The following is a 26,817-nucleotide window of genomic DNA, read 5'->3' on the forward strand; positions in this document are numbered from 1 at the left end:
AGGCACTATATACAAGGGGGAGCGCTGTGAGGCAAGGGGGGGCTGTGTAGTGCTATCCACCGTGGTATGTGTGTGGCGCTCTTTATAGGGGGGGCTTTTTGGTGCTATTTACAAGAGGGGGAGGGCTGTGTGGCGCTCTCTACAGGGGGGCTGTATGGCACTATCTATAGGGGGCTGTGTGTAACGCTCTCTACGAGGGGGATGTGTGATATATAGAGGGGGCTGTGTATGGCGATATCTATGGGGGTGTGTAATATCTACAGGGGCTGTGTGTGGCACTATGTACAGGGGGCTGTGTGTATGGTGTTTTACAGTGTGTGGTATTATATTCAGGCGCGCAGTGTTTGGTGCTATTATATTTAGGGGTACACTATGTGGCACCATGATAACTTTATTTTCGTTTATAGGTGTGGAAATGTTGGAAAAGTGAGGAGACGTCTAAGTGGCAAATTCTGCAGAAATGAGTCATGGCCGGGAGAAGTCGTCATGAGCGCTGGACCGGATGGAGAAGAAAAGAGGAAAAAAACTACTAGAATCTGAGACGTCGTCACCTGTGAGTCACTAGATTTATAGAGAATCTGTCACCTCTCCTGACATGTTTATTATAGGAAATCCTTGTATTTCACAAAAAGTCTTTCTGCGGTCCAGGACTGATAGACAATTCCCCTTGTCAGAAGGTTGTGTCCCTGCACAGTGTGATCCTGTCAGTATGTAGGGACACCGCGCTGTGACAAGGGGAATCGTAACACTGTTAATGCTTGCCCAAAAAGGTAGTGTTAAAAATAGTTACGGTGAGGAAGGGGGGCCCAAGTTTGGGTAACAGCCCAGGGCCCATGGTCTACTTAATCCGCCACTGTATACTTATATGCTTTACCTCCGCTGTTCCTGGGATTGCCAGCCTAGAGGATTTTGATGTCATGTCACTGGTAAAATTTGCCTTTGTATATACTTTGCCATTTGGATCTTGTAATTTAATATTTGGTACTACAGTTTGCCAGATAACTAGAAAGAAAGTTTCATTTCCAACCGTGTTGTCAATTATGACGGTGCCATTCAAACATGTGCTCGGCTGAAGAGTTGATCCACTGCTTTCCAGCTGTTAGGAATATTAACAGGAAAAAATTTTAATACGAATTCGAGACTTGCCAAGTATCTCTGACAATATTCACTCTAACTGAGCCATTTGAAAATTTGGTATTTTTGCATGTATTTTTGAAATTTGTACAATAAGCTCTAAATATAATTAATATTTCGTCACTAAAGTAAAGTAAAATCTTTATCATCATATTCCTTTTCTTTTGCTTTTCTTTTTTGCATCTGCTCTGTATACATCTGCACTGGCTCTTAAATTTTTAACAGATCCATCAAATTTATTCGAAATGGAAGCAAAAATAGAGGCCAAAGTGGAACAAACGGAAGGTTAACTTTTTTCATGGATCCATCAAAAAAGCTGAACGTTTGCTTGCCGTTTGTTTCAGTTTGGCATCTATTAGGCCTCGTTCACATCTGCGTTGGAGGCTCGGTTAGCGGCCTTCGTTGCAGATCCGGCCGAGATTACCGGAGACAATAGCATAGCATGCTGCGCTATTGTCTCCGGTAAATCCACGGACAACCCATCGGAAAGCTAGGGGGAACCCATTAAAGTCAATGTGTTCCGTCATCCGCCAGTGGTGTATGTGTTGCAATGGAACAGTTGCTTCCATTATTGCCTTGTTCTGCTCCTCTGACTGAGAAAAACAATGGAATGACACAGCACAGGTGTGAACATAGCCTTATACAAAGTTTTTAACATATCCGTCTTTTTATGTATTTATATATTAATTTGCCTTTTTTGAATGTAGGAAGTGATGCACACGCACAGTAGAAAAAACGCATCCGTTAAACGACATAAACGAATACAAACTAAAAAACATTCTGTTTGTATCCATCATCGATTGACATCAATGTAAATAAAAATGGATAGCTCCTTTCCATCAAGTATCCATCATTTTGGATGGAAAAAATAGTGCAGCGGACTAAACTATTGTTTCTGGCAAAAAGATAGAAACAGGAGCTGAACTGAGCACAACTGAGTAAAAAAAAAAGAAAAAAAAATTAAATCAATAGGTACTTTGAATGAAACTTTTTTTACCCCATTTTTCTGTTCCTATGACGGAACAGAATAACCAAAAACACAACACAGATGTGAAAATTTTCTCTTGCCCACTGTTGCATGGACCAAATGGTTGTCCTTGGTCTGTAGCTGCATCCCCCCAACAAGTTTCTGTTCGGATGAGTATCGACGTTAGCTATTTTTGCATTATTGCAGGCCATATGCACATGGAGCATGGGTTCATGTTTATGCGCCACCATATGGTACATCTGTGAGCAATGCTTATAGGGGATAATGTCCGTAATACAGTGACACAATTTTATTTTCATAGATTCTCACTATGAATGAATGAATGGAGCAGTGGCTGGGCTTTGGCTATTACTGCTCCGTTCATATGGGGCGCACAGGGACGGCCAGGTGTAGTGTACTGGAGTTACACTACTTCAGTTGTATATATGATGTTGACATGTTTCCATGCTGTTGCACTTTATTGTTTATGTAACTTTAAGAAAATTATTGGCAGATTTTGGAATCAGCAAACAGGACTGGTTCATTATAGAGCATCTCTAAGATGCTTCTGGAAAAGCGGTGTAGCTACAGCCTGGGTTGGCTGACCCCTCCCTGTTGACAGTTAGTGGAATCTAGTGCAGGATGAGGTGAAGTAAGGAGGATCTCTCAGTAGGAGCCGAGAGAGAGTTTGTGACGTGAATATTCGTTGGACTTCCCACCTAAGACTCAGTCACCTGGTCACCGGCCTAACCTAGCGATTCCTGCAGCTTCCATGCTGCTCTGAAGGTAATAGTTTGGTACCTCGCAGACGGAATTACCAACCAAACAAGTTCTGCACCCTGTAATTGGGAACTGCATATCTAGAATAGCTGATCGGAAGGGAAAAGAAAGAAGTGAGAGACCTGCACTGTTTCCTATGAAATCTGATATAACCAGAACTGTGACTCTGTTGGAAATTGTCTGCCTTCAGTAAAGGTAAAAGTGAGTTCAAAAGTAGCATCCTTGTCCCCTGCCTTATTGCACTATACCATCTAGGGCATCCCAACATACACCGGGCTGGGAGACAAATATCCACCCCCAGTGGCGGATTAAGAAGACCATGGGCCCTGGGCTGTTACCCAAACTTGGGCCCCCCTTCTCCACCGCCACCCTGCCGCGCCGTAACTATTGCTAACACTACCTTTTTGCACAAACATTAACAAATGGGTGTTACGATTCCCCTTTCACAGGGCTGTGTCCCTGCATACTGACAGTATCACACTGTGCAGGGACACAGCGCCAACCCCCCATGTAGACAGCGCCACACACACACCTCCTGAAGCTAGAGCCACACACACACGCACACACACACACACACACACACACCCCTGTATATAGCGCCACACACACACCCTTGTAGATGGAGCCACACACACCGCCCTGTAGATAGAGCCACACACACACACACACACACCCCTGTAGATAGAGACACATACACACACACACACCTCCCTGTAGATAGAGCCACACACACACACACACACACACACACACCCCCCTGTAGATAAAACCACACACACACACCCCTGTAGATAGAGCCACACACACACAACACCCTGTAGAGAGCGTCACACACACACAACCCCCTGTAGAGAGTGTCACACAGCACTCCCCCTTATATATAGTGCCACACAGGGCTCCCCCCCTTGTATATAGTGCTACACAGCGTCGCTACACTGCAGCACTGGGATGACATTTTAGCCCATATGACTGTTGCAGCCTGTGATTGGCTGCAGCGGTCACATGGTATGAAACGCCATCCCAGGAGGTCGGCCCGGACGAAGAAACAGAATTCTGGGCAAGTATAAGATTTTTATTTTTTCTAAATTGCGTTTTTACATAACATCTGTTATCTGTTGCGGGTTTTACCTGCCCATTGAATTAAATGGGCAAAACCCGAAACAAATGAGCAGCGTTTACGCAAATACAATTGACATGCTGCGGAATAAAAAAAATGCACCGCAGGTGAATTTCTGAGCTTTTTTTTCCCCACTTATCGAGGAGAATTGTTCACATTTAATCTACTCTGCTGCTACTGTATTAGGGCTTGTCCACACTTAACAGGATTGCTGTATATTTTCCGCCCGGAAAATACGCAGAATACGGTAGCAGCAAAGTGAGTGAGATTTACCAAATCTCATCCGGACGCTGCGTAAAATTTCCGACCAGACATTTTGTCCTACGGTGCGTATTTCTCGTACTGCAGCATGTCAATTACTGCTGCGGAAAGTGGACAGAATTGCTGCGTTTTTTCAGAGGAGACGTCACCATCTCCCAACATTGAGAAAAACGCAAAACGCAGCAAAATACGCACCATTTTCTGCAGCGAAAATGCAGGAAATGGTGCTTTTTTTTCTGCAGCAAAAATGCAGGAAATAGTGCTTTTTTTCTGCAGCAAAATTTCTGCTACTTTCTGCGGAATTGCTGCAGAAATATATATATACACACGTGCACGCGCACGCGCACGTACACACAAGTATGCACATTATACACACGAATATGCACATTATATACACGAGTATGCACATTATACACATATAAAGTACACACGAGTATGCACATTATACACACGAGTATGCACATTATACACATATAAAGTACACACTGTAAACACACACGAGTATGCACATTATACACATATAAAGTACACACGAGTATGCACATTATACACATATAAAGTACACACGAGTATGCACATTATACACATATAAAGTACACACGAGTATGCACATTATACACATATAAAGTACACACGAGTATGCACATTATACACATATAAAGTACACACGAGTATGCACATTATACACATATAAAGTACACACTGTAAACACAAACAATTATGCACATTATACACATATAAAGTACACACTGTAAACACACACGAGTATGCACATTATACACATATAAAGTACACACTGTAAACACATACGAGTATGCACATTATACACATATATAGTACACACTGTAAACACACACAAGTATGCACATTATACACATATAAAGTACACATTGTAAACACACATGCACTTACCTTTTATGTAGGATATTTGTGAGTCTTCACTGCAGTTCTTCTCCTACTCACAGCCCGACACAGAGCTCGCCGACAGTCTCCCCTCCCCCATTTCCCGACAGCTAGCAGCAGGAGGAGAGATGTTTAGAGCAGGGAAGGGGGGCTGGAGGGGGAGCTTCTAAAGCAGCACAGACCACGGCTGCTAAGTAGGAGCCAAGCTCCCCTCGTCTCATGACAGGTGCAGTCCTGGCACCGGGGCTCCCTCCGGTGCTAGCGACGCCACTGGGCATGAGGGGGTTCGGGTGCTATGGGCCCCCTGGGAGCCTTGGGCCCCGGGCGGCCGCCCGAACCGCCCTAATGATAATCCGCCACTGTCCACCAAAATCCTATAGTGCGCCCCTTCTTCATTGTGCCAGTCGTGGGAGTGAGAGAAGATTGGTGAGACTAACCTAGCCACTGTGAACACCACTGTGAACAACATGTTTTACTACTGCCACTACTACTCTCATCCTCTCCATGCTCCCCTCTGGGCTGCCGCACAGGTAAGCACGTTCTTGGGGTCCGTGGGGGTCCCAGTGGTCGTCCTCTGATCAAATATTTATCACCTATCCACAGGATATCGATAAATATTGATTATGGGAAAACCCCTTTAAGGTGTGGTCGACTTGAGGGACAAAGTCTAAGAAACAAACTGAGCCTACAGGCTCCTAGGACTACAGTATATAATGTTCTTGTATTTGCTTGTATGTTTCATAAGACACCAATCTTATGCTGAACTTTTTGTATTCATCTTTTGCGAACAATGTTTGAAAACAAACACCAGGGAAAAAAAAACATTTAAATGATCCAACCACATGTAGATACAAAGTGTGAAGATGTCTCACCTGAAGAGATATGTCTCCAGTTAAAGGCTGAATTCCACTAAAAGCATCAATCAAACCATTACTATCCACTTTATCACTTGCTCTATGGTTTAATCCCCCTGGAAAAAAGAAAAGCTTCACAGCAACAACTTATCGCAATCTACTTAAAATGTTGAGTTACTTTGCACGTTCATGTCTTTACTTATTTTGTATTGATTTTGGGTTATACAATGGCCCACATTTACTTAAGGCCCTTTTACAGTGGCCGACGCTCGGCCGGTGCAGCGAGCGCCGATCAACGAGGCATCGTTGATCAGCGCTCGCTTGCTCCTGTCACACGGAGCTATGGATGGGAACAAGAAGTCGTTACTCCGATCGCTCGTCCTCATCCATTATTATTATTATGTCGGCAGCGCGTCTCCCTGTTTACACAGGGAGATGTGCTGCCAACAACGATAATCTATTACTTTTTTAAAATGATACGACCAGCAGATGATCGAGCGTTTGCTCGTTCATCTGCTGATCGCTGCCCTTTTTACACAGGGCAAGTCTCGGCAATAAGCGTTATATTAACGCTCGTCTGCCCGATGATCGTCCTGTCTAAAACCCCCTTAAGACTGGTGTTTTTTACACCAGGCTAAATAAAGAAGATAGTTGGAGTGATTTGCTGCAAATTTATTAAAATACGCGCTCCTAATAAATTTGGCAAATTTTTACCAGTCAAGAAATTAAATTTACACCTATAAGACTAAAATTTGCGCCATTTTGGGCCTCTCATTACATCTGGCCTAAACTTCATCTCTTTTGGGATCACACCCACTTTTCTTGTCACTTTCAAAATTTAGCAAGCGACGAGAAAAGATGCAATTTGTCAACTGCTTTAAAAATTTGGAATAATGTTTTTTTCTCTAAAGTTAAATTCAGAAGTTAATGTCACCTGTCTGACAGAAAGGTGGAGCTAAAATGCTGTCTGTTTCCAAGGGCAACAGCAGCATTGTAAAAACCGGCGTGCCCGTTAATAGAGAAAAATACATGAGTTACTCAACTCTTTGTTTTGGTTTAAACTGAATTACTGTTACAATGCTAGAAAGATTAATTTAATACATCAAATATAAATGATTGCTATTATTTTACAAAACCATTTAATTACTGGAAAAAATCCACAAGATAAAATTCTAAGCACAATCTCAATAAACTTAATCAGTCTTTTTTTTTTACAACAAAGTTTTAGCGCTGATTCTCAATCTCCCCATGCACTGAAAACGCTTTGCCAGTTTCCATCACTAGAGGCTCTGATGCACATGGACTTATATACAGTTCTTACTGACGTGAGCCATATACAAGTGCACAAGTAGGAGCAAATCTTCAAGTTTAGCTTACCTGTCATTTCGGCAATATCTTCAAGGGCTTTAGAGGCACTTGGTCCAAGAGCTATGAAATGAATAATAGAGCCACTCTGTATAATCTCAGGAAAGCACAGTGTAGTATCAAAGTTGTCCTCTCCGTCTGTCAGTAAGACAATTTCAGTTCCGTCTGTTGACCCATCAAATTTTTTGTTTACCTGGAAATAGATGAAAAGTACATATTCTCTATTTGAGTATGAAATAAGTAATGTTTATAAAAACATATAATAAGTGTAGGGGTAGATGTAATAGGTATTATATCTGCCCCCTGCATAATCTATGTTTATACTGAGTACATGAATGCTTGTGAGCTGAGAACATTTGTGAAGTACCAGGACAAAGTGAGCAAAGATAAGTAAACAGCAAACTCATGTCCTGGTAGGGCGTATAGATGTCATAGGGGGGGGGTCCCTGGGGGGGGGGGTCCCTTGCTTGTGACCACCTCTATTAGCCAAAGATGAGAGCTGCTAACAAATGGATGGCCATTATTTTGAATGACTGGCATGTAATACTACATTTCCTCTGCAGTTGGCAAGTTATATGACACAGGGGATAGGTATGGCCACCCCTTTTCCTTTCCATAGCAGTTGATCACTAGGGGTTTCTGGTCGGATTCTGATAAGGGATTGTCTTTATAAGAAGTCTTAAAGATGTCTTGAATTGAAAGTATAAAAAAATTTGTGCCAAAAATTGACTTCTAGAAAAGCAACTAAAAGATAGTCCCCTGAAACTAGATAATTTATTAGAAGCTCTATGTTAAATGTTGCTACAGCACCCACTGGACAGCCCCTTCTGAACTTCTGTTTGGGGCAGAGCTGTCCAAACGTGTGCACTGTATACTAAAGCTGTGTTCAAGTCATGATTTTTGGCATACGTTTGCCAAATACACCAGGGAAAACTCTCGACTTGTATGTTAAGTGTAGGATGTGACAGATAACTAACAGTGGGATCCGTCACCCACAGACTATAATGGTATCCTGTACCGGATACGTCATGATCCCTTATGTCTCTTTTCATGATGTATACGGATACCATTATAGCCTCTATGTTACGGATACCACTGTTAGGCATCCGACATAGGCATTGGTCACCCATAGATTATGATGGTATTGTTAAGATCATGAAAAACTATTGAAAAGCCCATGGTGTTTACATTAAATGGATGCATGTGACATATGCCATACAATGCCATACAATACCCAGAGACTCCCATGATAAAAAAAACGTATACCGCACAGTATACCTTTTTTTTGCAAGATTCCGGAGGGATCGAATAGCGTAGTCTACTTTGCTATTTCTTACCTTAAAAAAAAAGTATACCAACATATGTCGACCTGACCAAAAGTACACCCTTATGACCTCCGTTGGGCTAGTGGAGCCCTCTGGACACGTCTAGCGTGTACATCAGGAGTTTTCCCTTAAGACATAGGGCAAAAATGTGATCTGAACAGATACTAAACTGTGCCCTTCTCTGCTGATTTGAGGAGGATGGATCACTCATCTTACATTCTGACTATAGGAGCCTCTTCTCTGTATTGATAGAATACTTTTTGTATTTTGTCAATTGTCTAAAACCCCCACTTCCCCACAAAATATGAACCTCGCGTACATAACACAAAACAGTGCTAAAGAATGAATATGTTATTATTTACCTCAAAGCCACCCAGGATTCCCGAGCAGATGTTCGTTCCTCCAATGATCGTAGTTGGTAGCAGAGATTTTAGCTGGTTTCGTTGCACATTGCTTGTTATTTTCACTAATTGTGAAATGTAATACGCATTATCTGAAAATGTGACAATTCCAACAGAGGATCCTGTTTCAATTATCTGAGTTATAAAAACGTCTGCAGCTTGATAGAGTCTCTCAATCCGTCTGCCCTATAAGTGTAAAATAATGAACAGTCAGTTTTAAAAAGTTTTAAATTGGGACAGAAAAATAACTGAGGAAACGCTTGTATTAGGACTGGGACAATTGGTAGGCAGGATAGACAAGAGAGTTCTTTGGCTGAGACACCATATATTAGGACACAATATAGATGCCATGACAGCTCAAATGCCAGTTGCCACCCAGCCTTCACAGAGTTCTTAAGGGCATATCTGCCTTGTTATGCATTAAGAGCTAAAGAAGTATAATTTCATAATTAGGAAGACATGTCATTTAGGAAGCTGGCTAACAAACTCATACTGTATCTGGGTAAATCTGATTTGTTTGGTGCAGCGGTGTCAATATTGGTTGTCAGCCTTGCTTTTCTAGAAGCAGTTTTAGTGTTATCAGTTTATGTATCCAAATCACCATCCATATCAAGGATCGAATAAAGACACAAAACAAGACAGTTAGGATTTGAGTATTAATGAGATCTGATCTACACAATGATAAGACGGAACCATCAGAAGACAGAAAGAGAAAGTGTTGTCATGGGGACACGAGAGAAGATATGCTTCATGCTTCAGGGTGGTATCTTCAAGACCTCACAACACTTATAATAAGTGTTAGCTATTAAAAATGTTTTTACATTAATCACGTACACTGAGGGAACTTTTATATATAAGAAATAAGGCAGCTCACTATTGAAAACAGACTGAAATACACTGGCTTTATAACGTACATACATACTTCCTGAAACATCCAGTACAAGAGTGACCACCTTGTCTCTTTTCTGAATTAGTGAAAAAGAAGGGACAGGAATATTGGTGCCATTCATTGGAGGAGTGGAAGCTATATCAGTGGAGTTCATTATGACGTCCCATGTACTGAGCGAGTTACACATTTTATTCTGTAGTGTTGGCGCTTCAATGTTATGGTTACTTGAATCACAGAATTCTGATACCTGAAAAAAGAAATATGTAAAATAAACAATAATTAACTTCCTTGTCTTTATCTTGATTTTACTTTTAGCTTAAAGGAACAGTGTCACCAAAATTTTTTTTTTTATATCAGTTTGATGTTAGTGTTTTATTAAAAACTTTTGTATTTATTTGTGTGTTTGTGTGTTACTTTTTTTTATTTTTTTACTTTTTCTTCCCTATGGGGCCTGCCATTTTTTTTTCCATTTCTGTATGTGTCGATTAACGATACATACAGACATGGAATACGGCAGCTACAGTCCCATAGTGAATGCGAACGGGGCCCGTTCCATCCACTATGGTGTACGCCGTCTGTGTGGGAATGGCGCATGCACACATGCTCCCACACAGTCCAAGTTGAACTGAGCGCCGTTCGGCGCCATTTTCCTGTAGACCGGAAGTCGCGGCCGGACAGTAAGATTACTACTTCCGATCGCGGCTTCCGGACTTGTGCACTTGGAGCAGCGGCAGCAGACGGAGTGGACGGACCGGAGGGAGCGGCGGCGGCAGGATCAGGTAAGTGATTTCTATGTATGTTCGTGTTTCAGTGTGTGTGTTTACTAGTGTATGTAAACCTTCTACACTGTGTGTTAGCTCAAAAAATGGCGACACACAGTGTAGGAGGTTAGACCGTTCAATCCCCTCGTTTCTGACTGATGAGGTGGTCGGGTGTACAAATACAGCCAAGCTCGCTGAGCCGTCCTGTTTCCATTACTACTATAGAAGGGAATGGGAGTTACAGAAAGAGCGTGTCACAGTAAGCTAAGCTGTTTCTGGAACTCGGGAGCTTCTGGGGTTTCTGGCACAACCTACAAGGGGTCTGTGTGGCACTACCTACAAGGGGGCTGTGTGGCACTATCTACAAGGGGGCTGTGTGGCAATGCCTACAAGGGAGCTGTGTGGCACTACCTACAGGAGGCTGTGTGGCAGAACCTACAAGGGGGCTGTGTGGCAGAACCTACAAGGGAGCTGTGTGGCACTACCTACAAGGGGCTGAGTGGCACTATCTACCAGCGGCTGTGTGGCACTACCTACAAGGGGGAATCTGTGGGTGGCAAGCTGATGGTCATTTTACTGTAAGTGGTGGGCTGATGGTCATTTTACTGTGAGTTGTGGCCTGATGGTCATTTTACTGTGAGTGGGGGGCTGATGGTCATTTTACTGTGAGTGGCGAGCTGATGGTCATTTTACTGTGAGTGGGGGGGCTGATGGTCTTCAAATGGTCTCCACCTCTGACCTCCAATTAAAATTAATAGGAGGCAAAAAATACCTGCGACGCTCATTTGGGGTGCTGTTTTGTCTGCGTCTTTTGCATTAGTTTCAATGGATTAAAAATTTTTAAAAAATAAGTCAAATAACGCTGTTAATTCAAAATCTGCCTCAAAATTCCTGAAGGAAATTTGAGACAGATTTTTTTCTGCCTTACAAAAAGCGCTGTGTGAACACACCCTAAGGCCCCATGCACACGACCGTAAAAAACCTCTGTTTTTGCGGACCGCAATTGCGGTCCGCAAAAACGGAGCCATTCACTTTCATTGAACACTGACACCTTTCCGTAGCACTACGGAAGGGTGTCCGTGCCGTGGAAATGTTCCGGGAATTATGGAACATGTCCGTTCTTTCGCATTTTGCGGGCCGTGCTCCCATACTTTGTATGGGAGCATGGCCCGAAAATGCGGCTGTCAGTTAGCGGCCGGCCGTGCCCGCAATCGCGGGCCGTGATTGCGGGCACGGTCGTGTGCATGGGGCCTAAGAGTGTAGAGTTTGTGTTTAGATGTTTTCTGTCTTTCTGTAAACTATTTTTGGTAAGGGAGCCCTGAGGATTTTTTTTTTCCAGGGGTGCCTCGAGTCCGAAAAGGTTGGGCAGCTCTGTGCTAGGTTACAGGATCACGCCGGCCTACTGTAGGATCCCGTCGTGGAGCAGCTCAGTTCGTCGTGGGAATGGGGCCTAGATGAGTAAAAAAAAATTGGGGGGGGAGGTGGGGGGATGTATGGCACGGTCTACAAGGAGGAGGTGGGAGATTATGGTGCTGTCTACAAGGAGGAGGTGGGGGATTATGGCACTGTCTGCAGGGAGGCTGTATGGCACAATCTACAGAGGGGGCACGATCTACAAGGGGGGGCTGTGTGTGGCAGCCAGGGGAGGGGAGCATTATACTGTGTGGAGGTCACTAAGTGGACATTATACTGTACAGGGGCACTACAGGGGCAATATACTGTGTGTGGCACTTAGGGGGCATAATACTGTGTGGGCACAATTAGAGGACAAAATACTGTGTATATTATTAAATATTATTATTATACTGTATGGGGGGCACTAAAGGGGCATTATACTGTGTCGGGAACTATATAGGGCATTATACTGTGCGGGGTATTATACTTTTTTATGGGGCATTTTTTTATGATGGGGTGGGGTGCCGAAAGATCATTTCACACGGGGCACTATCTATCCTAAGGCTGGCCCTGGGTGTGGGTCCAAGAGGTGGGACCCACATCTATTGGACATTTATGACATATACTGTGGATATTCCATAAATGTCAAAGATAGAAAAACACCTTTAGAGGCTATGGACACCTATGCATCTATTTTATTATTATTATTACTATTATTATTATTATTACTATTATTACGGCATTGCAACAAATTTTGAACAGTTTTGCTCCGGCAGCTTGCATGTATTACAATATATTGCACGCTATTCGATGCCATTCAGTATCAATCCCTACAGCTGGGCTTACTGTCAGCTCAGTCTTCAGTCCCTTCTGTCTTCAATACCCTATCTGTTTTAATGGAAAAATCATTACCCCCCCCCCCCCCAAAAATAATATTTCTCTAATAATGTCATTTAAAAAAATGTACAAGTAATAAAAATTAATCTGTGTATATGTCACGCAGCCAGGAGGCAAATAACGCGGCTCCCCACAGGAGTCGGGTCCGTACTTCCTGGTAAAAGTCGTCTGGCATTCCCCAGCACTTTCCCACAACCCTTATGCTGACATAAGGCATCAGACCACAAGATCTGGCTGGTTACTGTGATATCTCATGGCTCTGACTAAAATAGAACTGTCTACAGTGTTAACACAGCAGTTATCGATCCATCATTTTTTTTTTAACAACATATTTTGAAAACCTCTTTTGAGAAGAATTTAAACCAGGTAAAAATATGCAGCAATACTCACAGATGGTATTGCCTGTGAATACATGATGGATTGCTTAATATATTGGTTCTTCTCTGGAACAAAAACACAGCCGTCTTCATACAGGCCTGTTTTTTGGTTAAAATAGCAGGGCTTCGTTTGACAAGAATTTCCTTGACATTGCTCACTTCTCTTTACATTAACACCAAGGAGGTATTTGGAACACCTGGAATACATACGACATATACATTATTATTCCAGTAGCTAAAGTTCAAGACGGTTGAAATGAACAAGCAGGAAACTTGTACGAGCACCATAGATAAGATTTTTTTTCCTTGTTTCCTTGTTTATTAATTGATTTTTGGTGGTTAAAATATTTTTTATATTTTTCATTTTTGGATAAGGGTTTAAAGTGGTGTTTTTGCAGTTTACAGTATAAGCAATTAGAAAATCTAGGAATCAACTTGATGGATGCAGTAATCTTTCAACAGTGAAATATTCTACCAAATGAAATCTTCTAAAAAATGGAATTTACGTTTGTAATTATTTATTTGGGTGTCCGTCAGTCCTCCTAATAAAATTTTTTGCTTTCTGTTTTCTCTATTAACCAGGAATCACCCAATATTTTCCAAGGATTGCGTAGCAATAGAAAGAGGGTACTCGAACAGGGGTACGGAGCACCTTGGGATGGTATTGTCCCCTCCTAGTTTGTAGATGGTGGCAAGGTTGCTAACCTCATTTTCTCTATTTTTCAGGACAATTTATCCAAAAATCTAAAATCACGTATCACAAACCATAATGAATCATAGAGATTAGAAGTAATATACTGTATGTCCATAGCTTAGAATAAGGATAATAATACATTAACAGCATGTACTGTGCTAAAGATAATTACAATTGACAAAATCTATACAAGCTTCTCCAACTTAAAAAAGAACCCATCAGGGATGATTTTTTTTTTATAGACACAGGAAAAAATTCCCTATTTTTACGGACTGACAAGGAATTTACGGACGGTTGGCAGTGCTTGATGGTGCGCACTACCAATACGTCTGTCACCTATTGGTAGGATGGCTGCTGGTATTCCAGCAATTAAAGTATGCACAGGTGAATCCATCATGAGAAAGTTTTCCTTTAAGAATCTTGTAATAGTAATTACAGTTTGGGTAAATAGGCAGATGCCAACATTTTTATATTATTATTGGCAACAAAATTGACACAGGATTTTTTTTATCTCGGCCTCCATTTGGAAAGTTACTCCCAGTAAAAGGTAGGTTAGGTAATCCTCTTACCGAGCGCTTTCTTGCCGGTGGCCTCCGATCCCGCCCACCGTTATTTCAGGTGACTTTCCTGATTCCTACAGTGGTTGCTATGTAGACCGGAAGTCACTTTCGCTATGCATTCCTATGAGACTCACATAAAGCATCTCATAGTGAATGCAAGTGATCACGTGATATACCGGCTGGGATTGAAGGAGATAATTCAGCAACAAAGTGCACTACCTTTTACCAATTGTACATGCCAAACGTGGCCGAGATTAAAAAAAATTTCCCTGAGTGCTGCTTCAATGAATGTTAATTTCTGTCTCTGGAATATTCAAAGGGATGGTAAGCATTATTATTCAACCTTTGCTGAAGCTAATGAAAGCTATAACTATATAAAGAGAGTAAGATAGTGTGGTGTCAACTTCATATAAATATACCTATTTCTGCTGTAACCTGTGGACTTAATATAATGTGTAACCAAGTATCGTAAATAAAATGATATAACTAACGACAAGAATAATATGGGTACCTTGTTGCTTCTACTTTTCCATTTCTTGCAATGTAGTATGGAGTGTCTGCATTGTACTCATCGAAGACCCCCCATCGAAGGTGAGCCCATTCATGCACAAAGACTCTTCCTAATGTCATAATAAACAGGATATGTATTACCAAACAAGATTTCTCTATATGAAGAAGATACGTATTATTTTTTTACTTAATCAGGCTTGACATCACATGCCTAGATTACTTGATGTTGTATGTATGTCATTCTTGAATCTAAACATTGTTCAGCATTACTACCTACTCCCTTAATTAATATTAATAAGTCATTAATAAGGTTAAGTTAGGGTCCATAGAAATTTAAATATTGTTTAAAGGCTATGTAATTTATTTGAAACAAGTTTTGAATTCGTGAATACCTATACAATTATAGACATTTGGTATTCGCCAAAAAATAATGCGTCCACACAGATCGCAAAACAGAACTCAATACCTATAAATGACTGTGAAGACAGCTAGTATATCCAAAAAATAAACGACACATAGCACAAATTATGTACCATGACAATAAAAAGCGAACTTTATTATATTGCACATAACAACATATTGGCCATCACAAGATAAAAACAGTAGTACACACAATTAAAAAGCAGAGTGTGGAGAAACAGCGTAAATAATCCCAGTTATATGCTAACACAATATGAACTTTGTGCACACCTATGAAAATACAAGGCTAGGACTGCACAAATAGACCCAAAAATGGCCCTATTTCATGGGCTAAGAGAGCTGCACAAACCCGTGGATTGCATAGTGGATCACACACGAGATATCTCCACACAGACCGCCCCCAACGCGCGTTTCGCCGTCAGCTTTCTCAAAGGGTACTCAATTTTGTGCTTTCTGGCTAGGTGCATAACCCATCTATGGCCTTTTTCGGTCTCTTGCTTTACAATTTGGCTTATGATACATCCTCCTTGGATGGAGATTTCTGTACTTTACCACATCACATGATGTTCATATTGTGTTAGCATATAACTGGGATTATTTACGCTGTTTCTCCACACTCTCCTTTTTAATTGTGTGTACTACTGTTTTTATCTTGTGATGGCCAATATGTTGTTATGTGCAATATAATAAAGTTCGTTTTTTATTGTCATGGTACATAATTTGTGCTATGTGTCGTTTATTTTTTGGATATACTAGCTGTCTTCACAGTCATTTATAGGTATTAAGTTTTGAATTGGATTATTTTTTTTTTAAATGTTTACTTTTGGAGATACAGCTTTTATGTATCATAGATACATCAGGTCAGGATCCAGCTTTTATCGATCCCATTTAAGTCCATCAACTTAGATCTAATTGATATCTGCTGGACCCTGCGTGTCAGAGACACGCAGGTCCAGCGCTCACCAGAGCCGTCTCGCTGACCTGATGAAGGTGGCTGTGACCACAATATACAGCTTCTATGTATCCAGGATAGATATAAGCTGTATCTCTAAAAGTAAAGTTTGTTTTTAATAAAGTATACCCTTGATGTTACACTGGTCTAATCGGCTGTACTGCACATGCACCGATTACGTCAGACTGCACCGTCTTCTGCTCTGCGATGCCAAGGTCCATCTCTTCCAGGTGTAGTCTGACATCCTCGGCACATGCACCGATTATGAAGCAGGTACCGCACGTGCGTTCAGAAGACTACGGGTTAGGCGTGAACTCGGCTATTACACTGCCTGGCCCCTGTCAATCAATGAAAGAACGGTGGGAGGGAGTGATGGACTAGAGAAAGAAGACAGCAAATTCTAGAGAAACGGTGATGCCCTCGATGCTCCAAAATGACCATTTGCATATATTGAATAAAATTATTTTTCCTACAAAGGAGGCACCCACGTGAAAAAGGAAAAATAACTTTACATTTAGGTGAACCTACACTATATTATTCTAGTTTGATAGCTAAATTTCTGGTGACAGACTCCCTTTAAATTCAATTATGAGTAAAATGCACCAAATTTATTAAGAGGCATACGCCTCTTAATAAATTTGGCGTATTTTGGTCTTCCTTAGAGTCAATACGCTTGCTCTTATGAGCAGGCGTAGATGGGCGCTATAATTTGCGGCATTTTCTAGGGGATAAATGAATTAATAAATCTGTCTGAGCGATGGTGGTCCGACCTCCTACCCAGCTCCGCCCATTTTTATCACCACTTTTTAAAAAGGGTTGGAGATGAGGAAAATTGCAAATTTTAGGGAAAATATGGTATGCGCTTAAATTGCGACTTTTCTGGCAACAATCGGTTGATAAATTTCCCATACAGATTTCTATTTGGAGCTGTATTCTCCTTGCACAAAACTAGGCAGGGAAATGGAGTTGAATAAGGACAATAGATTAATGCAAGATGAAGTAATGAAGCTACTAACCATAGGTATATCTACCACAATTTATCACCATTTAAGGTTGTTTATGATTGGAAAACTTCCACAATAAATCCCTAGGCAAAATTTTTTTTTATTTTTTTTACAAATGTGAGCTTGGTCATACCAAAATTCAATGGTAATACATTTTCACCATAGAGATTACATGTTAAAGTAACTTGCACTTCTTTCCTCACCTTAAAATTAACCTCAAGGGGCTTAAAGGCTAGATGCACATTTGACATGGAAAAAGAAATATTTTTACATAGGTGAGTTGTTACCTGCGGTTAAAAATATGTTGGACTAAGTTTCAGGCTGCAATCTTCATTACTTCAGTCATATTCATACTCCCTGATATGCAGTTTGCCACATTCTCCTATTTTTAGATTCTGCTCATGTAGACGTTTTCCTCCCAATAATACATGCTGGATGTGAGTTTTGTGAATCCAGGATGCTGCTGCCTTCACTAGCTTAATTTATCATCACAGTTCTACTCCTATACTAGACACTTATAAAGTTATACTTATGCAGATTGTTCTGTGGGTTTTTGTTTTCTCCCTTTCTATTATTTTGTTCAGCTTTATCTGCTATCTAGAACCTAAAGAGCAGAAAGAACTGGCTGAGCCAGAAGCAGTGTGCTATCTGACCTGTCAGAAGCAACAGTACAGCCAGCTATGTACAGGAGTTGCACACTCTACAGTAGCAAAATGGTAGGGCATTTGTAATGAAGACTAGAAAGTTGCTTAATTTTGCATTTAGGAAACAAATGAATGAATAAAAGAAAATCATTGCAAAAGGAATGAGAGAATTTATTTTCCAGGAGGAAAAATTGTATTGAATTATGATGTGATCATGAGACTGTACGATATTGAGCCACTTTACTTATTACAGATAAAGGCTCCTATGACTTTAATTGTGTTTCAAAATATGGATTAAGATGGGAAAAAAATCATACATTTTATTAAATTCATTTTCTATAAACCAACAATGGGACTCCTGTTCTGAAAAGTTTCCGTACCTCGAGGTCCATATACTGAGATTAGTTTGTCATCCAGTAAGAAATTAGGTGTTAGGTGGATATACCTTCCTGGTTCTCCACAGCGTCCATATTGTAAGGTGTATGGATCATCTCTGGATTTCAGGTAAGAGTTAGCAATAATAACATCTGCCTAGATGAGATATATCCAGAAAATTAGCATAATATAAATGAGTCTAAAATAAATCAATAGAAACAATTATAGTTTTAGTATGTAGATGTGTGTTACATTAGTTTATTTCCATTTTGTCCACACTAACGTTATAAAAACAAAACAAACCAAAAAAAACAGTGTCAAGCTTCGTTCACATATCTGTTCTGGATTTATTCTGACGTTCCGTCTGAGGTTTCCGTCAGAATAGAGCCGTGACTGACACGAACGGAAACTATAGGGTTCCGTCTCCATCACCATTGATTTCAATGGTGATGGATCGAAACCCTTGCACAACTGAGACAAACGGAAACCATTGGGACCAGATCTGTCACCATTGAAATCAATTGTGATGGAAATGGAAACCTATGGTTTCTGTATGTGTCAGTCAGGGCTCTATTCTGAAGGAAACCTCAGACGGAACGTCAGAATAGAGCCTGAACGGATATGTGAATGAAGCCTCACTGATATTTACTTTATTATATTTGGTATATTTAATAATATTTATCTATATAATTCCCTGGATTCATTTGGTCACCCCTGCCCTCTCCCTCCACTCGGACTTGGAGCATATTAACAATCGATTTGGGGAACAGGAGAAGCTTAAGCTGATTTGTTTCTGGCTCTCTTTGTAAATTCAGCCCCTGAATGGCACATATATCTTAATCAGAATGGGTAGACTTCAGCAGCGGGCTACCACAAGGATCGGTGTTATGCCCAATTATTTTTAATCTCTTTATTAATGACTTTGTGGATGGGATTGAAAGCAAGGTGTCAGTTTTTGCTGATGATACAAAACTTTGTAGGATACTTAAAACTCAGCTTGACTTTAAAATATTACAGAAAGACCTAGATAAGTTGGCAGCATGGGCAAAAACATGGCAGATTAAATTTAATGTTGATAAATGTAAAGTAATGCACATAGGACGCAATAATAGTATTAATTCATATACATTAAAGGGAATGTGTCGCTAGAAATTTTGTTGTTTTTTTTTGTTTAACGGTTTTTTCATTTTGTCACAAGTCAGGAAATATTATAAATTCGATTCTAATTTATCAAATTTCCCTGTGCTGGTCACTAGAGGGAGCAATTCCCAAAATTGCAGCATTGGTATGTGGTAAAGCAAACACATTGCTTTATGCTGCAAAATTGGTGTAGACACACTCGCTCTAGTGAGCTCACAGAATCCCCCCTCCCTTATCCTGGCTAGTGCCAGGAGAAAGGAGGGGATTGCATGTTCAAACCTCCTACACTGTGTGCCGCCATTTTTTGAGCGAATGCACAGTGTAGTAGGCTTACATACAGTGGTAATCACACAGTAAAACACGAACAAACACATACATAACTTACCTGCTCCTGCCGCCGCCGCTCCCTTCGCTCCTAGTACTTGCTTCTAATCACATGTCCGGAAGCCGGAACCGGAAGTAGTCATCTTACTGTCCGGCCATGGCTTCCAGTCCACATGAAAATGGCGCCGTTCGCATTCTCTATGGGGATGTATGTGCCGTATTCCATCTCTGTATGTGTCGTTAATCGACACATACAGAGATGAAAAAAAATGGCAGCCCCCATAGTGAAGTAAAAGTTAGAAAAAATAAAAAAGTAAAACACAAACACACAAATAAATACAATTTATTATAACACACTAAAATTAAATTGATATAAAAAAAATTTTTTTCGCCACACCCGTCCTTTAAATGGAATAAAACTGGGGATAACTGAACAGGAGAAGGACCTGGGTATTCTAGTAACAAATAAACTAAGCAGCTGCACTTAATGTCAGGCAGCAGCTGCAAAAGCAAATAGGATTTTAGGGTGTTTAAAAAGAGAGATAAAAACCTGGGATTCAAATGTAATATTACCACTCTATAAATGCCTTGTAAGGCCACATCTAGAATATGAAATTCAGTTTTGGGCTCCACATTGTAAAAAGGACATAGGAGAACTGGAGAGGGCTCAAAGGCGGGCAACATGATTATTAAATGGGATGGGAGGTGTCGCTTACAATGAAAGGCTAGAAAAATTGGGCTTGTTCAGCTTGGAAAAAAGACGTCTTAGAGGGGATCTTATTAAGTATATGTGTGGTCAATACAGAGAACTAGCACATGATCTTCTCCTTCCAAGGACTCTACAAAGGACCGGGGGACACGCATTGCGTGTGGAAGAAAGACGTTTCAGACATCTATATAGAAAAGGGTTCTTTACAGTTAGAGCGGTCAAGCTATGGAATACTCTTCCCTAAGAGGTAGTGATGGCAGATACTACGTCAGCATTTAACCCGTTAGTGACCGCCCCATAGTGTTTTTACGGCGGCCACTAACGGGCTTTATTCCGATGCAATAGACTTTTTACAGCGCTGCATCGGGATAAATAAACAGAGCAGGGCGCCGTTAAATCTCCCTGCTCTCAGCTACCAGAAGTAGCTGAGGGCTGTGGGCATCCCTGCTCTAACGGGTGAGATCGATATCAATATCGATCTCACACGTTTAACCCCTCAGCTGCGGTGCTCAATAGCTAGCTCCGCATATGAGTGGTTTTGAAGAGAGGGAGCTCCTTCTCATCCCACCGGCACCCGGCGATAAGATCGCTGGGGGCCTAATAAAGGCCCCCAGGTCTGCCTGTAGTGTATGCCTGCTAGGTCATGCCAGAGGCATCAAAAAATGCAAAACCCACTTTTTCCCCATACAAACTGCTTTATTATTAAAAAACAAAATAAAGTAAAAAAGTTACACATATTTGATATCGCCGCGTCCTGAACGACCCAACTATAAAGTTATTACATCATTTAACACGCACAGTGAACAACGTAAAAAATAAAATCAAAAAAATGCAAACTTTTCTGTTTTCTTTGAATCCTGCCTTACAAAAAATGTGCTAAAAAGTAATCAAAAAGTCGCATCTACTCCAAAATGGTACCAAAAAAACTAAAAGTCGTCCCGCAAAAAGAAAGCCCTTATACAACTGCATCGGCGAAAAAATTAAAAAGTATGGCTCTTCAAATATGGAGACACAAAAACAAATCATTTTGAAAAAAAAGTATTTTTACTGTGTAAAAGTGGTAAAACATACAAAATCTATATACATTTGGTATTGTTGCAATCACAACAACCCGCTCAATAAAGTTATTGTGTTATTTATACCACACGGTAATTGCTGTTTTTTTCTATTCCCCCCCAAAAAAAGTTAATAAAAGTTAATCAATAAATTCTATGTACCCCAAAATGGTGCTATTTAAAATTACAACTTATCCGGCAAAAAACAAGACCTTATACAGCTACATCAACGCAAAAACAAAAAAGTTATAGCTCTTTGAATGAGACTATGGAAAAACGTAAAAGATGGCCTGGTCATTAAGGTCTAAAATAGGCTGGTCATTAAGGGGTTAAAAAAAGGTTACATGCTTATTTATTTACGAATGGCATTGGGGGTAAGGGTATGTTTACACGCAGTGGTTTCAGACGTAATTCGGGCGTTTTACGCCTCGAATTACACCTGAAAACATGCCCCTAATACGCCTATAAACATCTGCCCATTGCTTGCAATGGGTTTTACGATGTTCTGTTCCCACGAGCCTTTATTATACGCGTCGCTGTCAAAATACGGCGCGTAGAATGACGGCTAGTCAAAAGAAGTGCAGGACACTTCTTGGGATGTTTTTGGAGCCGTTTTTCATTGACTCCATTGAAAAACAGCTCCAATAACGTCTGTAAAATACGCCGCGAAAAACACGAGTTGTTGCAAAAACGTCTGAAAATCAGGAGCTGTTTTCGCTTGAATTTCAGACGTATTTTGCTAAGCCATGTGAACATACCCTTATAGTTAATCAAGCAATGAATGACGGGTAATTTATTGAGAAAGGTTGAACCTGATGGCCCTATGTCTTTTTTCAACCTATGTAACTATGTAGCACAATGAAAAAAAGTAAAAAAAAAACTGTTTCCATTTTTTCTACTAAAATAATGTACAAAAAAATAAATAAAAAAGAACATATTTGGTATCACTGCATGCGAAAAAGTCTGAACTATCAGAATGTGTTGTTATTTATCCCATATAGTGAATGCCGTTAAAAATGTTAAAAAAAACATGCCAGAATAGTTTTTTTGGTCACCTCACCTTCCAGAAAATATGGAATAAAAAGTGATTAAAACGTTGCATGTATCCCACAATGGTACCAATAAAAACTGAAGCTCGCCCCACAAAAAAAAAGACACTAGTATGAACAGTTATCAAAGTTCCATGTGCAAAAAAAAATATAATTTTTTCTTGTGTTTGTGCCGGTCCCAGTAGTCGACCTTCACCAATTACATATTGATGGCATATCCTAGTAATTTGCCATCAATCGCTATTAACATCCTTCATTGCTTTTAAAATGGGCTATAAATTATACTAAAACGTCAGAGTGTAAAATAAAAAAACTGCAGCCTGAAGTGAATGTAAAATACATATATTCAAGCTATATAGCAACGACATGTAATATTTATACTGAACCTTGTCATAGGTTTCCGTTTTACTCTTATTGTAGTTTTTGTTGGGCCAGGATAAAGGGATTAGGATTTTCACACTTCTTATAAAAAGACGTTTCTTTGTAGCATAAAACAGATATGTATTTGCTTCTTTCACATTGTCCTTAAAAAGATATAAAACATTGATCACTTACATGTATTAGACTATAATTATTAATATTTTCTATGAGTTTTATATTTAGCATTAGTTGATGTATAACAAAACCATAAATAATCAGTTACAAGAAAAGCAAATACAAAAATGATTGTGGTAAGAGAGCCCTGGCCATATGGCAACATTTTATGTAAATGATATATTCATCAATCTAATATGTGATATTATAAATATTATATAAAAACCTATAAGAGTCTTTGTGGAAGTACCTGGATTTTTTTGATTATTTCAGTATCTTCTTGTAAACTTGGGTTAATGGCAATGACAATGTCTTCATAGCCACCACTGTCAAGTTTAACCATGGAGCTCCCGGCTTTCCAGAAGACTTCACATGCCACAATGAACCCTGCTAGCATCCAGAGCTTCATGTTCATGCTATGCACAAACACCTTTTACCGATAGAAGATTGTGAAAGCTTGCTGTATATATACGTTTGCTTTGTCTGTATTCTAATCTCTGTTACCAATGGAGGTGATGTTAATGTTTACTGGCTGTAACTGTCAGTAACTGATGAATGGAATTTTTCTTCTGACAGTTTGATCATGTATATTATATTTATGTGTAGAAGGTAAAAAAGACTGGGTCAAGTAATTCCACAATGCATTTGGTGATAAATCTATAGAATATATGAGTCCAAAAAGGGCTCCTCAATTATTATTATAGCATAACTCTAAGGCCTGCATTACACATTCACACAGTGTTTTTTAAAGTTTTTGTTAGAACGCTTGTAAAAAAAACACCATGAATTTCATGTGTTTTTATGCCATCTTTTACAAGAACTTTTCGTAACAATTTTTAATCTGGTAACATCGTGAATGAGTTTTTTTTCTGCCATTTTTTAAGTCCCATAGAGAAGTTTATGGGAAAAAGATCAGAAAAGAACATTATACCCAGAGCATGTTGCATTTAAAAAAAAAAGACACCACTTACCCCAAAAATGCCACAAAAATGGCACAAACCAAAACTCTTGGTACAGGCTTTAAAGACTATGTACACCTTGGTGCTATACTAGAATTCAGATAGAATTTTGATGATTTCAACCAGTTTGGCAAATGTTTGTGTGGAAATATTGCACAAATCGATATTTGTGATAGTCGACACACAATGGCATGGCCTGGCCTCTTTGTATGACTGTAATGGTAATGGCATTTGACATGTTTTTGAGAGGATTACTTATGCAAAAGACCGGACATATTATTAATAGTGGCATCCAATTTACATTTTTCAGTAAATGAGAACACTCTTAGGGCTTATTCAGACAAACGGGATATACGTCCGTGCAACGCGAGTGATTTTCACGCGTGTCGCACGGACCTATATTAGTCTATGGGGCAGTGCAGACAGTTGCGTGATTTTTCCGCAGCGTGAGTCCGCTGCGAAAAAGTCACGACATGTCCATTCTTTGGCCGTATTTCGCACATCACTCACCCATTGAAGTCAATGGGTGCGTGAAAATCATGCGCACCACACGGAAGCACTTCCGTGGGACAAGCGTGATTCGCGCAACAGCTGTGAAAAGGATGAATGAAAACAGAAAAGCACCACGTGCTTTTCTGTTTACAAACATCCAAACGGAGTGTCATAATGATGGCGGGTGCGCGAAAAGCACGCAGCCGCGCATCATACGGGGCTGACACACGGAGCTGACAAGTGCCTTTTGCGCACGCAAAACGCCGCGTTTTGTGCGCGTGCAAAACGCACACGCTCGTGTGAATCCGGCCTTACATTTACAGGCTGCAAATCCCTACATACCCAGTCCTGTTCTCAGGTGAGTGTGAGAATGATACATTGTTACAAACCAGAGAGATTTGTGCAGCTACTGCTCATGTATTCAGTCTAGGCTGGGTTCACATCAACATCGGACTTAACGTTCATCGTTTCCTTTCAGCTTTCTATCGGAGGAACAGAAAGCCAAATGGAAACTATAGCTTCCATAGTTGACTACGCTATGGTTTCCGCAAAGAAGCTGAAACATTACGGAAGGGAAACATTATGGAAACCAACTGCAATGGAAGCATTACCATTGAAATCAATGGTAATGCAAACGGAAGCTATGGTTTCCATTTGGCTTTCCGTTTGGCTTTCCGTTCATCGGTCCCTCTGACGAAAAGGTCTAACGGAACTGATGAACGGAAGCCCGACGCTAATGTGAACCCAGACTTACATCTATCAGCCAAGCACTGTACAGGATCAGTGCAAGTTTGGGGATGTATAATGGTAAGGCCCAACAGAACAGAATTGATGCACCCGAAAGTCGCGCCGCCACACTGTTTAGCGCAGTTGTCCAATTGCTTGTTCATTTTAGGGTATTGTGAAACCAATGTTCAATTGCAAAATTGCATGGCCATTAATGAAAAACCCTTTATGGACACAGGATTCAACAAATAAACAGCCATTTTACCCGCAACAACATGCGGGCATTAACGAACAATTGGACAACTGCGCTACACAGTTTGCGGCCATGTCAATACTGCTGTGTAGGTCCTCACTCTAAGAACATCTGATCTTACTTATTAAATATGCATACATACATACATACATGCATACATACATACATACATACATACATACATACATACATACATACATACATACATGCATACATGTCATATGTGTCAACCAAGGAAAAGTCTGAGGCTGGGGCTATGTACTAACTTTTTGTTATGAAATCTAAAAAATGTTTAAGTGACAGGTGAGGTGCACTGATTTGCATGCAACTCACTTTATTCCTGTGAATTTTAACTTTACCAAGATTTGCTTCTCTTCCATATTTTGGACCTCCTCCTGGATTTAGCTTACAAATACTAATGCAAACTATTGACTAAAAAACTGCCACCATATAGTTGCCTAAGAGCCCACACAGACATTGCGGTTGATTGCCCCATTACCCCTGAAGATGCTGTTTCCATGGTGAAACATGTTGTGGCGGCACTGATGCTTCTTTTTAACTACAACAGTATAAGCCCTTATTCAGACGAACATATATCAAATTGACCATTTTTTCACGGCCTATTTGCATCCGTACGGGACCCGTTTTCATGGAACCCTAATAGACACGAGTCTATTGATGGATCCGTGAAATCGGACACGCCCTATTTTTTCACAGGCCGTTCACATGGTCCGTTAAAACAACAGCCGTGTGAATAGCCTCATAGAAATAAGCCTCATAGAAACGGCCCTCACAGGACGATTTCAATGTTTGTCTGAATAAGAACTAAGAGTTAGGCCAAATTCAGACGAACGTAGAGTATGTCCGTGTGTAGGCCGTTAAAACAACGGCCGTCACACGGACGCATGTATTTCAATGGAGCCGTTCACACGGGGATCCATAAAATGGAACTGGCACGGGGGCACCTCGGACGTGTAAAACATCATGTTTT

General features: G+C 40.4%; 1 protein-coding gene across 1 annotated transcript in view; it reads right to left on the bottom strand.

The window, feature by feature from the left end:
- LOC142657149 (calcium-activated chloride channel regulator 1-like) overlaps positions 1-23,805 on the bottom strand; it is a 32,043-nt gene extending 8,238 nt beyond the window's left edge. The window contains exons 1-10 of the mRNA XM_075832198.1: positions 23,647-23,805; positions 23,249-23,386; positions 18,591-18,741; positions 15,192-15,300; positions 13,440-13,623; positions 10,022-10,243; positions 9,069-9,293; positions 7,394-7,574; positions 6,035-6,132; positions 875-1,096 (exon numbers count right to left, since the gene is read on the bottom strand). Coding sequence (XP_075688313.1) covers positions 875-1,096; positions 6,035-6,132; positions 7,394-7,574; positions 9,069-9,293; positions 10,022-10,243; positions 13,440-13,623; positions 15,192-15,300; positions 18,591-18,741; positions 23,249-23,386; positions 23,647-23,805 — 1,689 coding nt within the window. The remainder of the gene's footprint in view (positions 1-874; positions 1,097-6,034; positions 6,133-7,393; positions 7,575-9,068; positions 9,294-10,021; positions 10,244-13,439; positions 13,624-15,191; positions 15,301-18,590; positions 18,742-23,248; positions 23,387-23,646) is intronic.
- Between the last annotated feature and the right edge of the window lie 3,012 nt (positions 23,806-26,817).

This window comes from Rhinoderma darwinii, chromosome 7 (assembly GCF_050947455.1).
Source record: "Rhinoderma darwinii isolate aRhiDar2 chromosome 7, aRhiDar2.hap1, whole genome shotgun sequence".
NCBI classification, from domain to species: Eukaryota; Metazoa; Chordata; class Amphibia; order Anura; family Rhinodermatidae; genus Rhinoderma; species Rhinoderma darwinii.